Source organism: Pyrus communis, chromosome 15 (assembly GCF_041283825.1).
Source record: "Pyrus communis isolate YQ-2024b chromosome 15, ASM4128382v1, whole genome shotgun sequence".
Taxonomy (NCBI): domain Eukaryota; kingdom Viridiplantae; phylum Streptophyta; class Magnoliopsida; order Rosales; family Rosaceae; genus Pyrus; species Pyrus communis.
The window spans coordinates 34789967-34805562 of NC_142579.1; the positions used below are offsets into that span (position 1 = coordinate 34789967).

At 34.5% G+C, this 15596-nt stretch overlaps 1 protein-coding gene across 1 annotated transcript; it reads right to left on the reverse strand.

Annotated features, from left to right (window-relative positions):
• Positions 1 to 354: 354 nt before the first annotated feature.
• On the reverse strand, positions 355 to 3773 carry LOC137707726 (Tetratricopeptide repeat (TPR)-like superfamily protein). The gene is made up of 5 exons (XM_068446637.2): positions 3483 to 3773; positions 2501 to 2639; positions 2132 to 2163; positions 1624 to 1710; positions 355 to 1037 (listed from the first exon to the last, which is right to left on the reverse strand). The coding sequence occupies exons 1-5, from the start codon at positions 3717 to 3719 to the stop codon at positions 912 to 914; spliced, it is 621 nt and encodes a 206-aa protein (XP_068302738.1). The 5' UTR covers positions 3720 to 3773; the 3' UTR covers positions 355 to 911.
• Between the last annotated feature and the right edge of the window lie 11823 nt (positions 3774 to 15596).

Consider the following 15596-nt stretch of genomic DNA (forward strand, 5'->3'; position numbering starts at 1 on the left):
TTCTTGACGGGAATTTGGCCCTCATTTGGCATTCGGCTTTTAGTCCAAAAATTTAGCTTAGGTTGGGTTAGGTTTGAGGGGGGGAATAGTGGGGAAATTTGGCATTTAGTCCAGGATTGAAAGAGAGTCTAACCGGCTGTTTGCAATATAGATTCCTAATTTTGAATGTTTATTGATGGGTTTGCTTGATTAGCAAAAGTTGATTAAACTTCCAAGCCCGCTTAGGATTCATAAAGGCTCACTTAACTGATGAAGCAAAGCCCGTGTGGAAGCCTCAACTTGCAAGAATTGACAAGCATTTCAAGAAAAAGAAGTGATTTTCACACAGTATTTACTCGACGTACAGGAAAAAGCTAAACTGAACCAATATCCCACTCATAGCACAATCATTTCATTTACAAGTTAAAAAATGCGCAACCTACATACACACAAACGCACACTTTGTTGGCACCATTCAGTAATGTTACGACCACAACCATCTCTCTCTGGAGCCTCGTCTTGGTACCGAAAACCAAAGAAAATCCGAAGTAAAATAGTTTATTGAGGCGGTTTAACCAAATCTAGTAACAAATACAGTCCAATTCCAAAAGTCCGGTAATAGTACGGTCGGGCTCAGGAACTAAACATTGAAACATGTCATGACTTTGTTTCAACTGGTGAATGCTTCCTCTCTTAAAATTTTGAAACATGCTGAGCTGTGTTGTTTATTAAGAACAACATAGTTTAACGTTTTGTAATTAATCTAAAATTTAGAATTATTTCTATTCGCGTTCATAAGATACAAAATGCATAAAGGATATATTCCTGCTAACCAGAGACGCAGACGAAGGGGGAGAAATTCACACCTGAACCAAAACGAAGTTGAAGTCTCACTTTTCCTCTTTATATACACATTCCAGACTCGGGAGGTTTCATGCCTTATCACCAACTGCGTAACGTTTCCTCGTAGGACTTAAACCTGATGAATGGAGCTGTTTTCGCTTTTTCACCAGTTGCATTGCAGTATGTCTGTCATCTCGAGCCTCCTCAGAATCAGGCTGTACATACAGTTCAAATTGAACTTATATTCTTAACACAAACTATATAGAGATTAATACCAAAAAATTATAGTTCTGTGTGTTAGCACCCTATTGATTCATTGAATTTGATATAATGACCTCAATAGAAGATTTTTAAATTCAATCAAACAATCAAATATGCGTGAAAGACGAAATACTTATAAGTAATGAAAAAGTAAGATGATAGTGGCACATCCTTTACGCATTTTGAAATGTAAGCTTTTTAGTTTGGGAAAAGATTCTTGCTTGAACAGGTATTATAGATCGTGCAGACAGTGTTTCATCCTTAGGGTATTGTGATTCGCAGACATAGAATTGGCACCCAATACTCAACTCATTTTAACTAATCTGCATTAAAAACAATCATCCACTAAATCCCTATTTCAATGAAAAAACCAAAAATTACTCATGACGAAGACGAATAAGTTGCAGGGTTTATTAGATTAGCACATAATATTGCAGTATCAGACTCCACTTAAGGTCAGTGGCTCAAAGATGCATCAGAAAACAGCGTAAGAAGCTTTGAGAACTGCAGATTATAATTTCTTGAAAGGTGAAACAATACCTTGATGGCTAATGCTCTGTCGAAGCTTTGAATGGCACTATCAGGCTCCCCAAAGTTTAACTGTGCTCTACCAAGGGTAACCCAAGCCTGAACATATGATGGCAAGTGAAGTTAGGACAAAAGAAAATCATTACACAACCAAAGGAAATATGAGAGGAAATTGCTTAATCATAAAAGCATCAGCCACAATTATCACTGTATGCATAGCAAGTGAAAGTACCCATCGACACGGATCTAAGTTTCAGGGACCATTAAGGATGATGGCTAAACCTTTATCTTCTTTCATCAGCAACACACATAGATTACAACAGAATTTATCAGAAAGAAAAAGAATTAATGGGAGGAGTCAAATTCAAAATGCTAATTGGATCAAAGATTCTACAAAGCATATGAATGAAAATTTCCCCTCCCAATTTTCCTAGAGCAATGAGACCATCATAACTTGGCACTGGCACATGAACAAATAATAAGGTGACAACCATTTCAGAAGTATAAAATTTTGACATACCTCAGCCCATGAAGGCTCCAACTCAGTAGCTCCTGCCAATTTTAATCAACAGATAAGTACAATAAAGCACTTGCAATTGAACCAGAGAAATTGCAATACGCATAAAATTAAGCTTGAAAAAAGTATATTGTGTATGCAGCTTCTGGAAAGTGTGAACATAATTTAGCGAATAAGGACCCAAAAGTGTAGAAAGAAAAAGAGTGTAATACATTTTGGAACCAAATAATGCACGTGGAAATAAAATATATGTTTGATGGCAACCTGAGAACAAAATGGTCATATCACGTATACGTACCTATTAAGAACTAGCCATACTTGTGCAAATATGGAAAATAATATACCCCAAAGGGAGATAGAAGGGAAACCTACGAGTCGCTGTCTTCACCGCATTCCATGCATCTCCAACTTCAAGTAATACTTGTGCCTTCTGTTCATGTAAAACTGCATTTTCAGGCCTCAACATAAGAGCAGCCTCCCATTTTCCCAATGCTTCACGGTACTTCCCATCCTTCAAACATCAGTTTAATGTGAGAAAATGCCATTAAATCATCCAGATCAGGAATCAGCAGAAATTAGTTCACACCACGATCTTAGTCATACATGTAATAGCTTGTACATAATGAGAAGATTTCTCTTTTGGTTTTCCTGCATTCTTCCTCTAGCAAGAAATTAGTCGTTAAAATATTATATGCCACTCGGCCAGTAACTGAAAAGGGCCAGGAGTGAGTACCTATCGCTTACAATAATCAAACTACTGTATTCGACATGAAAAGATGATGTCCTCACCTACAGACAAAGGGGACCAAAAAATCATTCTTCATATATCTCAACTATGAGCATATAAGTGCCTCGTTTTCTTTTGTTTCTGTATGCAATTCAACATTTTGTTTGTGTTGATATTGTCAATTTCTGATGTAAGTAGTGTCAAATCCTTCCCATAACAATATGCAATAGCAAGCACTAACTAAGAATTCTGTCGAGTTTATTTACTTGCTTAGTGCTTGCCACTCCACTTCGACAAGATTATATCTACTACTAAGAATCACTAGCTGAAAATTTTCATGTTTTATGAATCCGGCAGCTAGTTTTTCCCACTTTTACACTTTTCGTTTCATCAAATTTCGATTTCAACAATTTAGGCGGCTAAAAAAATCTATCATAATTCTAACAATCACAGTTCTTGACCAGGCAGACTAAATTGGTTATCTGGGTTCCATCAATTATCACATCAAAACGAAATTACATATCAAAGAACATAACTTGGCAATTACATTTTCCTTCTGCAATGCATAATACCAAAAAAAAATAAAAATAAATAAATAAATAACTGGGGTTTTTTAATATTTATTACCTCGGCGAGCTTAGTTCCCTGAGCTTGAAAGGAGTGGAAAAGTTCGGCAGCGTCGGAAGGCTCGCTCTCATCGGCAAGCTTGCCGAGCTCAGTGTTGTTTTGAATACTATTGCTGGGTTTTTCTGCTGGGTGCAGTTGATTGCTGGGTTCGTCGTTTTGCCGCTCGAAAGGGAGATTTGTGTAAGTTGATACGATCCCCAGAGGCCGCTTCTTGTTGTTCTTCCACGCTATCTTCATCTCTCTCTCTCTCTCTCCTCACTCAGGCAGACCCGCAACTCCTCTGTTCTGTTTCGGGTTCGCCCGAATGTAATAAATACTCGCACGGTTAAACCCGAACACGTAATTGGGCCCAATGTGGCTTTTAGGCTTCTGTTCTTTAATCTTCTATTTTAATACAGCCCAACCCAAAAAAAAAAAAAAAAAAAACTAATGAAAAGAGTTAGAAAACTTTGAGTTTTAACGATAAAGACAAAATAAATGATCAAGTGATTAGTACCACGATTGACTTTTTAGTGTAAAAATGTGGTTTTCCATTAAAGTGAACAGTACGGGCAGCTTTTCGTTAAAGTTCCAAAAAAAAAAACCCTAACAAAGAAGGGATCGTATGGAGTGAGTAGGTTTTGTGCGAAGGTAAGGACGTGGTGCACTCTCCTCCTGCAACCAATTCCAAAAGCAGTTTTTGGGAGAGCGAAAGGTACAATCATACAAGGCCCCAAATTTGAAGGGTTACTAAAAAAATTTGCCATCTAAAATTTACATGTGATATTCACTTAGTATTACGATCTAATACTATTCTTCTTCACTTGTAAGTGAAATGTCTTAAGTTCAATCTCGCCAAAGGCAATTTGAAACGTATTATTGCTAGCTCATTGTGAGGCGTAGCCTACCCCTCCACCTTAGTGTAGATACTATCATTTGCTCAAAAAAAAAATATATGTAAAAGTGGTATTTAAAAAAAAATTTGATTTTATTAGTACTTCAAAATTTCATTGTTCTCGCCTTATAAGTGTAAATTTTTTCCTTCTAAATATAAAAACTTGCAGTGCACAATGAGATATTTGGAGTGTCAATAACAATACCATAAAAAAAAAAATTCTTTCTATTTTATTATATAATAATGCTATATGTTCAAGTGAAACTTTAAAGGTAGAGTTTTTGAAGCTTTTTTCTTGTTTGGTTGTTTAAAATTGAGTTGCTTTTGATTATTTAGTGAAGGTTATGCTTGAATCTGTTTTGACTTATTATTTAGGGAATTGTTATTAGCACTCCAAAAATCTCATTTGGCACTCCAAACTTTCTATAATTAGAAAGAAAAATACACTTGTGAGGAGTGTAGAATGAGATTTTTTGAGTGCTAATAACAGCTCCCATTATTTAATGATATTTATAAACTTACAATCAATGAGTTAAGTTATTACTTTCTAGAATCAATACATTGTCCTTTTTTTCTTTTTTTTTCTTTTTTTTTTTTTGAAAATCTATCTTAAGAATGATAGATTTTTCAATATGCACAAAACAAGGGAACATATGCCATATGTCAGTATATAAGTAGAGGGACACCTGGAAAAAATAAATAAATAAATAAATCCTTCCACTTGAATAAGGACATATGGCATACCACCTCGTGTTTGGACAACTTGAAAAATCTCTCCCTTAGGAAGGGCCTTTTTATAAATTTCACGCAAGATCCTTGAAATCTCATAAACAGTCCTGACCAATTTATTGGTCTGAAAATAATTCTCATAAATAAGCATAAACCGTAATTCTTTAAGTTGCTAACACAAGCATACGCTAGCAGCACAAACACCACTAACATAGAATTGCCACAAAAATGGCAAACGAATTTGTCTTGTGAACAAATTAAATAAAGGGATACTTTGGATGCGGTCTCTAATCCTTAACATTCTTTAATTAAAACCTTAATAGTATTCAAAGTTTGATCAACGTTCCTTGATTTTGTACACCTCATTATATTACTATTAATATTTATATTTTTATAGTTTTGACATTAATTGTTTGATATTTTATGAGATTTATAATCCTATAAATTTAAAATCCCTCATTATAATACTATTAGAAACGGTTACAATAAAAAAAATCAAACATTTTGATTGAATAAATGGATAAAAACTATGTAAAAATAAGAAATAATAAAGGGCAAAAGAATGTATCCATAGTGTTAAAAAAAATTGGTACATTTTACAAAAAAGTTGGTACATTAATAAAGAAAAATGGGTACATTATAAATAAATTAGGGTACATATAAAATATTAAAAATTATGAGTACAAATGAATTTTTAAAAATATAGGCGCTAAAAGAAATTAATACATGGGTACAAAATAAAACTAAAAAGAAAATACTACAAATTAAAAAAAAAAATGTTGTAAATTAAAAGTGGGTACAAACTAAAAATATAAATATATGATACAAAGTTTAGGCATAAAACATAAATATACCATATGTAATTTTTCTATCATTGATTAAATATACAATGTCACATGACGGTATACACATGGGTACAAACACAAATAAAACTTTAAAAAATATGGGCACAAAAAGAAACTAATATATGGGTACAAATTAAAAATGAAAAGAAAATTGGTACAAATTAAAAAATATTTGCAAATTAAAAATAGGTACAAACTAAAAATAAAAATATATGATAAAAAAATTTAGCCATAGATATAAATATACTAATTGTAATATTTTTGACACTAAAGGAATATATTTAAAAATAAAAATATTTTATTATTCAAATAATTAATGATGTTATTAATGTCCAAGGACCTTAATCAAAAGTTCAAAATGAATAGGATTTTAATCAATGAAGTAACAAAAAAACAGATGTGAACCTAATTTTTCCTTAAATAAAAGTAGGGGTTTATCCTTTTTTCACCTTTTCTTTGGACCATGCCACCACGAGCATGTCACCATGCATGCACAGTAAATGTAAGCTATGGTGAACACAGAATCCATGGACCGTGAAGTGATAGTGAGTCCCACATAGAGAAGAAAATTTTCAGGATGTTCGAAATACGGGTTGGTATAACATATACTATACATAAGCGAAAAAAAGTTTTAACTTTTAAATGTTACTACACTTATATATTCACATGTGATATTCTACCTTATATTCCGTGCATTTGAAAAATCTCTCCCAGGGAGCTGGCATTAGTTCCGCAATCACCATACTTACCCGCGTAGACGAGTATAATTTTGACACGTCTCACGAATGAAAATGCCGCAAATGCATGTAGGAAAGTCATTTTTCTGTAATCAGCAACTAATACTTGGAACTCCACGTGTCTCTCGGCTGCTGATGAGTTTGGGTGCTTGTAGCGGAAGTTCACGTTGACTGAATTTATTACCTTTAATAAGGTGTAGTGGCCAGTGGGGCTTTAAAATCCCAGCCTGCAACCCTCGCACTCCCCATACCAAAAACTATTGAAACAGAAAAATAAAGGCTGTGAGAATTTGAGAAGAGAAAGCAGCAGCAGAAGAAGAAGATTAATGGAGAAGAAAAACAAGACAGAGGTTAATGGGTTCAAACCTAAGAAGGGTAGTGTGTTCCCAGGAAAGAGAAAGCTGGTGAAGAAAATGGTTTTGGATTCCATGGCGGAATGGGTTTCTTCTGTTTTCTTCCCCGCTGATTGCCTTCCTCCTCCATCCTCTGCAGCCAACATCACCAAACAATCAAATTCCAAGGGAAGCAAACAGGCAGTCCCACACCAGTCCAATTGCAAATACTCTGGCAAATAATGCATCATCATCATTTGGTGACAAAGTCTTTGATCTTCAAAGTTTGGTAGTCCTTTCTTCTCTTATAAATAAAATAGAAGATTGTACGATTTAGCTCTCATATTAGAATAACACGTGCACGTTGTTTTTTTTCCTCCTTCTTTGAGAATTGGAAATGTATCTTCATGAGGATGTGAACAATTTTGTGTGCCAATGCTTTTAGTTGTAATGAAATACTATATATCAAGAACTAGGTTTAGTTCTTGCAATAGTGGGTGGTAATTTACAAGTTTGGAAGTTTTTACTTTTTGAGGTTTATTGGACTAAAATAAGCTTGCTCTGAGGCCACTTAATTGGATTTTACACTTTCTAACCCCTTTTTGTTTTTTTATGTGTCCTTAAGAATTTGGAAAATTGTTAAAAAAAAAACGACTTTTATGTAATGAGAATATTATTATAACAATATCTCATATAGCATGCAGTAAAAAAAAAAAAAAAAAAAAACAAATTTGAACTGCATCTCCAATTTAGAGAAGTACTAGAGAAATTTTTCATTATGACGAGAACACGATAGTACACGATGTGTTTTTATGTAAGTGGTGATAAATTTTATTTTTTAAGTTATTAACATTTTAACATACAAATTTCACCATTTGTATAATAACAAGTAATGTACCACTTCATGTGCCGATCATACTGAAAAATCTTTCGTCCTGACCAAATCCCAACACATTATCATCTTACAAGGGCTACAGCTAGCTTCTGGGTTTAGTTCAAAGAATATTTGTGGAGCCCATTTTACTCTGTCGTTTACTTATTCTCTAAGAGTCTGTGGTCTGCACCCCACTGCAAAATTTTCAAAACGTACGGAAATTGGCAGGGCATGCAGCACACAAAGCATATCCATGAGCGGATTTTGCAAGGAAAGGTTTTATATTAACCCAAAAAAAGTTCTACATGTGGGCTAACTAAAGCGCTCTACTCTCAGATGGCATAGCCTCACTTTTGGTTGCCCATCCGAAAAACGGATACAAGAGTTCTACAACGGTAACACTAAAAAATTCTCACTTTTCTTTAGTGTGTGCCTACAAAGACACTCTAAAGAAGAGTAAGAAATGGAAAATTTTTAAGGAAAGCTTTCTTATCATTTTTTGGCAAGGAAAGCTTTTAAATTGTCCCTGTTTTTTAGATTGTTAAGGGAAACAATCTTTCCTTGCAACCCTGTTTTTTGTCCCAAACTTATATTAACTAGAGACCAACTTGATGGTAATGATCAAAGCTGAAAACCCTAATGAGTAAAGAAAGGTATGCACTTCTATTCTCGACAACGTCCCAAAACCCAGTGATCGATGCAGCTTCGGATTCACATTTCCTTGCATTGCAAATTGGTTCATTCGGTAGTTTTTTTTTTTTCATTAGTTTGCAGTGTTGGACACATGACTTAAGTATATTTCCGGATACCTACAATAATCCCGACCTATATACATGTAAACCTAAGGTAAAGTAAGTTGGATCTCCAAGTTATACATATATATGGTAGGTTTATTTCTAGATACCTACCATAAGTGGGAGGATAAGTAGGTTCCAATCACGTTGTATGTATGTACGGTTAAGACACGTTAATCATAAATGATGAGACAAGTAGCTAGCTAGGTTCCCCTATGAGGCTCCCAACAATAATCCCCAACGTACTGATCTTTTGGCAATTCGTTACTCTATGGTCTTTTATCTTCCTCAGCAAAGGTGAGGTAAAAGGGATTGTACGTGTGCCAGATTTTAATTAAATATTGGGGGCATCTAGATATAAGTCCAACAAATTAACATAATTATTAGGTTAAATTTAATTTTACCTTTTCTTCACCTTTATTTTCTCATATTTATTTTATATTTTTTTCAAAATATTAGTCTTCTAATTCTTATACATTGGTAAAGAAGAATAGAATCAAGAGTGTTGTCTTTTTCTGATACGAAAATCCATGAAAGGGAAAACCATCGAGCAAGTTCTCCTGGAGGCTACACGAAATCTAGCATGGTTCAAGAAGGACATATGTGCATGGTACCATTGAGTCATTGACCCATTCAAAAATACAAGCCAACAATTTCCCCTTTTTGGGATTGGAACGGGACCATTTTTAACATTAAAACAGAAGTACTGCTAAATAAGAAGAAACAAAGGAGTTGAACCGAAACTCATTTTGTTGGCTGGAAGAAGCTCAGCTTGATCGCATTCGTTGCTTCCAAATCGGAAGCCCATTTGAGCAAGCGAATGAACTTTGATTTCACCGCAAAAAAAATCCCTTGAAACAAACCCTAATAATTAAAGTAATAATTACCTCACTATTTGTTTCTAAAAAAGCTACTTCACTATTGAACTTTGACTTATCATAAAATGGACTAGCATCTAGTCAATCTTCTACGAATTCTTTGCAAATCTTTGTCTTCATACTATAGAACTCTTAAAAATACTCTTAACAATTGTAAGTTTTATACAAAAGCACTTTTAATCACTGTTTACTCAGTTGAAGTCAAAGAATGCATGAATCTTTACGAGAAGAAATGACAGGTATGCATGAATCTTTATGAGAAGAAATGAAATGTTGACATATTTGTCCAGTATTTGACATCTTAAGAAGATTTTAATATTCAATAATTCATTTTATTATATAATATGAGTCTCTTAATAAGAGAAGATCAACCTATATGGATATGCGATGGTATAACTTTATCTTCTTTTCCTCCACTTATAATGTATATCAACCGTAAACTTTCATAATTGAAACCGTTCAATCTTCTAATATTCATTTGAGGATCATTACTTTATAGTTGCCAACAATGTTTAATTCAAATCTGGCAAGTATATGACCTTTTACTTTAGATACTGTTGGGGAAAATGTTTGTGTTCTCCTCACAGGAGAACTTGCTTATCCTCTTATGGTTAATCTATTTGTGCTTTGGGGTGAGATGGGCCACCACAAATGTTCTATATAAACTGCTTCGCAGAGGCACAGAGCCACCAGTAGGAGACCATCACCTGCACTACTTCTCCAAACCACTAAACTCATAGATTCACTAGTTCATAATTGGAGGTAGTTTATTTTTATTCAAGGAGAAGGGTTAGGTTTGAATCCGGATGCCAACAATCCACCATCTGCATAATTATAGGCTAGTTCGTAACCAAAGTGATCACAAGGCAATGGCAATGAAGGAGGAGAAGAACCCTAGCAAGGGATTGGTTGCAGCTGCAGGCAACAAAAAGACATGCTTTTGTAAGCCAAAGATTCCAAACTATGCAAGTGTAATTCCAGCAAAGAGGAGGTCAGTGAAGCAGATGATGTTTGATTCCATGCTCAAATCTCTTGCCTCTTTTTTTTATCGCTGGTCATCGTCTTCCTCTCAAGACTCCAAGTCCAACAACAAGACGACCAGTCTCATATTTCCAGACCAGTCCTAGAATATATTCATGGCTACGTTCTGAAGTCTTCGATCTCTCGACTAATGTTGTTCATGTATCAACATACATATTATCATGCTGTTCCGAAATTGTTGCAGTTTACTTGTTTGCTAGGTCATAGTGTCTTAGTGGTTATGTTATCTGGTGTCTAGCTAGTCTCAGGCTAGCCTCTATTTTTCTGTAATGTCTTAAGTACTTTAGAGTTTTAAGTTTCTTTCAGATCAAATAAAATTTTATTCAGAACGATATCGTACATCGTGCAAATGGTAAGGAGAGCAAATATGTATCAATGCAAATGGTATGTCATTGACCCATTCAAATATAATCTATATTAATAGGAGATTCGAACGGAACCTCTTCTACCATTAAGAACAAAAGTACCATTAGAGTAAGAAGAATCGAAGAGGTTAAACCGAAGCTCAGTTCGTTGGTCACGGAAAAAAAAAATCCCTTGAAAACAAACCTAAGGCACCTCAATATGTTCAGATAGAAATTAACTCGGTCTTGATTGAATAACCTATCATAATCTAGCTCAGCAGTAGATCGTTTGAAAATTGTAAAATGCAACAAAATACAACATTGAGTATTCCAATAATGGCTACAAAGGAAATCTAACATGCAAGTGACTAGCTAGCCTCTGGTGTACAAGGACACGGTTTTGCTGAGCGTCCAATAAATAATTTGTAGGAGGATTATGTTCCCTACAAATATTTTGTTTTGAATAGCTCAAGTCCATGTCAACCCCAAAGACCAAGAGAAAAGAACACGGAAAATCTTGGGTTTCGTTGCTTTAAGATCATATGAATCCTCTGCAAATCTTTGTTTTCATTGTGTTATGTTATGGGCATACAAATCCTCTGCAAAACTCTATTAAGATTGTTATCGTGAGAATGTGAAGACAAAGTCCCACGTTGGTGAAGGACCAAATAATGCAAGGGCTCATAAGAGGTTAAGCTTCTTTTTATATTACCAATTAGTTTTACGTTAGAACCTCAACTTTTTTTTTTTGGTATCAGAGCAAGTTGGCTCATGTGCGAAGCCCAACAACCACACGTGCTCCACGTTATCCTGTTTGTGTTGTCCATGTGTTAGGCTTGAAAATCGCCACATGTGAGGTGACATGTGAGAATGTGAGGACAAAATCCCACATCAGAGAGAGATTAAACAAGTAAAGGCTTATAAAAAGTTGCTACTCTTCATATTTCCAATTAATTTTATGACTTTCTTCGGTTATATTATTAGTTCCCAGAAAATGTAATGGATATACAGTTTGAAACAATTATGAGATAGTGAAATATGAGGGCTTGATTCACTACTTAATGTTCTTGATCGGATGCTGTCACTATGTACTCATATTCTCAAGTAAATGATTTCTGCATATAAGTTAAATCAAAGTAGAATTGGAGAGAAAAAAAAATAGAAGTGTGTAGAAAAAAAAAAGAAAAAAAAGGTTTGTGCGAAAATCATCTTTTATATTGTTACTGATTAGGAAAGCTTGTAGCTAAAGTTTCTAGGTTTAATTGGTGTAATACCCTCTAAAAATACGATCGAACCCCATATCGTTTCTTAGAAGTAATTATGTGGTCCATCGACTGATGTTTAACGTTCTACTTTGCCCAATCACCGTTAAATTTTTATAAAATCCATCTCAGTCGCTAGCATGCCACATATGGAACACTACTGTTTAGAGGGAGGAGAAACCAAATATGAGATCTCGGATGTATCAATTTAACATTCTGAAAAAGCTGATAAGAGGTTTTTGACTCGGTACAGTCTTGTCTGGTTGAAATTTAGAATGCGTTGGAATGCAGATACATGCATTCCAAATTTCCAAAAGAAGAAAATTGCGTTTCCTCCAATCACAGAAAAAAGAGAAATTAGGAAAAGCAACACAGATGGGTTTTATTTCATATAAAATTCATCATGAAACATTATTAGCTTGCCATGCAAACGTGTTTTCTAGAAATTGTAGATTTAATAGTGGGGTAAAGTTAGAGAGTCCAAATTTTTTAACTAAATTTGTAAACTAAATGATGTGTCACCAATAAGAGATAAATAGATTAATCAACTCTTAATTAATAATTCAACCATATACAACTACATCATTTGGTTTGCAAATTTAATTTAAAAAATTTGATCTTCGTAATATTACCCTTTAATAATGGCCCGCCAAGGTAAAAATTTTTGGGATTACCCAATAAAGGTAGTCCAAGTTAAATAGGAGAAATTGATTAGGCAACTGTGTGAAAATGTAGAGTGTGTCTCACATTGAAAAATAAAGAAATTCTACAAAAGCCAGGTTTAAGGAGCTGAGTTACTCAACTTACTCTTACTGCCATTTGTCTTAAAATGAACTTTAATTTCTTTCTTAGGGTCATAAAATGACAGACTACATATGAAGCTCAATAGCCACGCATGTTACACGTCACCAAATACGTGTTGCACACCTGTTTAAAATACCAACACATGTGAGTGAAGCCTCAACTTTCTTCGATCTAGTGGCCAAAATCTAATTCATGTACCAGGAACTTTTTCACGGCAATGCTCATAAGATGTTAGTATTTGATGCTTTCCTTGACAATTTTAGTTCATTAGAAAAATATTACTTATAGCTTTTACAATCCTAGAGCACTCAGGAGGAACAAACAGATCTCCAGAGGTAATTTATCAAATGACCCCAGAAAATTAGCGGATTTCATACACTGAAAACAAAAGGGTCAAAATTGAAATTAGCTAGCGTCTTGGACGAATGCGCCTCATATGCACAAGCTTCTTACAGGGTGTTGATGGAACATTGACGTATCATATTTTTAGTTCATTATTATACAAAATTGAGCATGTTTCAAATAAGGTCTGCAAAAAAATCCAAACATAAGAGGGACTAGCATCCGGCGAATCTTTTTTGAGTTCTCTACTAAATCTTTGTTTTCATACGATAGAAACTCTCCAAGAAAATTAATCTTAACAATTGTAAGTTATACAAAAGTACTTCTAAGACTTTAATCACGTGTTTAATTATTTGAAGTCAGATCTGCATGAATTGGTATATGAAATGACATGTCCATATATCTCCTGCGTATTTGACATCTTAAGAAGACTTTAATATTCAATATTTCACTTTATATATAGTATGAGTCCCTTATGAGGTTCCGATCATGTTGTTATTAAGACACGTTAATTATAAATGAGAAGATAAGTATGTTACCCTATGAGATGTTTCCCAACAATAATGCCCAACGTACTAATCTTTTGACAATTCTTTACTTTATGGTCTTTTATCTACCAGCAAAGGTGAAGTAAAAGGGACTTTATGTCTGCAAGATTTTAATTAAATATTGGGGGCATTTAGATATTAGTCCAAAAAATAAATATAATTATTAGTTAATTTTAATATTACCTTTTCTTCACTTTTATTTTTTATATTCATTTTATATTTTTTTTAATGTTGAAGATAAATTAAAATCTTCTAATTGTACTTCCAAGTATGGGTGAATTTGGATTGGGCCAACCCGAACTCATCCATATTCAATCCGAATTTTAACCCGAACAAGCAGGTTTTTTCTTAGTTATTAGGCCATCTCCAACTGAAGAGTCCAGAGGGACAGAGGGCTGAAAATAGCCAGAAAACCGTCTCCAACCGAGGGCTAGGCCAGAGGGCTGTGGAATCTGAGAGGGCCCCATGGAATCGGAGAAGGCTGAAAGGCTGGAGGGCTGGCTACATGGCTGGAAAAATCAGTTTTCCTGTCGGTTAATACTTTTATATTATTTAATATAAATGTATTCCTGTCGGTTCTTAAAAAGAATTTTGAATCCAACAGCTAGCTAGCACCAGTTACCATTGGATTCAATTTTTTTTTTTTTTTTTTTTTAGGGCTTTTTGGGCTTTTTTTTTTAATTTTTAATTTTATTTTTTTTAAATTCTATTTTTTTTCCTATAAATACCTAAACCATTCCTCACAAAATTCACCATTCCTACCATTTCAATTCTCATATTTTCCTTCCTCTATCAAAAATCTATCCTTCAATTTTTTTTAATAATTTTGAAATGGCCTCTTCTGCAATGAAAGGTAGGGCTTGGACCAGAAAAGAAGATGAAGCTCTTTGCAAGGCTTATAGATGGGTGTCAGAAGATAGTGTGAGGGGGAATTGTCAAACAAATGACGATGTTTGGACTCGTGTGTCCAAAAAATACTTAGAGTTCTATGAAGGCACCACTCCAGTGAATATTTGAAACCACGAGAGTTGTTCTTCAAGATGGAAGAAACATCTTCAGCCAAGTTTGAACAAATGGCATCAAGCATTGTTAGCAGCCGCAAGTAGACATGAAAGCGGCGCTAATTATTACGACGAAGTAAGTGTTTTCACAATTTATTTTAAATATTTAATTATATTACATTTAATTTCATAAATTAATTTCCTTTAATTTTTTTCTAGGTACGCCAAGTGGAGGAATTGTATATGGAGAGCAGCTCGAAACCCTTTCAGTTTTACAGTTGTTGGGAAATTTGTAAAGGGTGGGTGTTATTTAAAGATCCACCACAAAGAGCTCCTACGCCGGTGTTCGAAACTGCATCCTCAGCTGCAGATATGGATGAAGATGGATCTCCAACCATTCAACAAAAAAGGGTCGAAAATCCGTCTTCGGGTGAAGGTTCCATACCTAGGGCTATGGGACGAAACAAGGCGCAAAGGTTGAAGGAAAAGGGCAAGGCAGATGATAATTACGCCGCTCAACATGAAGTGGCAACCTCATTGCAATTATTGGCGGAGCAAAATGCCCTTGAGGCCGAAGAAATGAAGCGTAGGCATGAAGAACGGGCAAAACAAATACAAGAAGAGATGGATGATAAGAATATGGAAAGGAACACTTCGAATTACACTCCAATGAGTAAGGCCTATTTTGATAGGAAAAAAAAAGAAATTA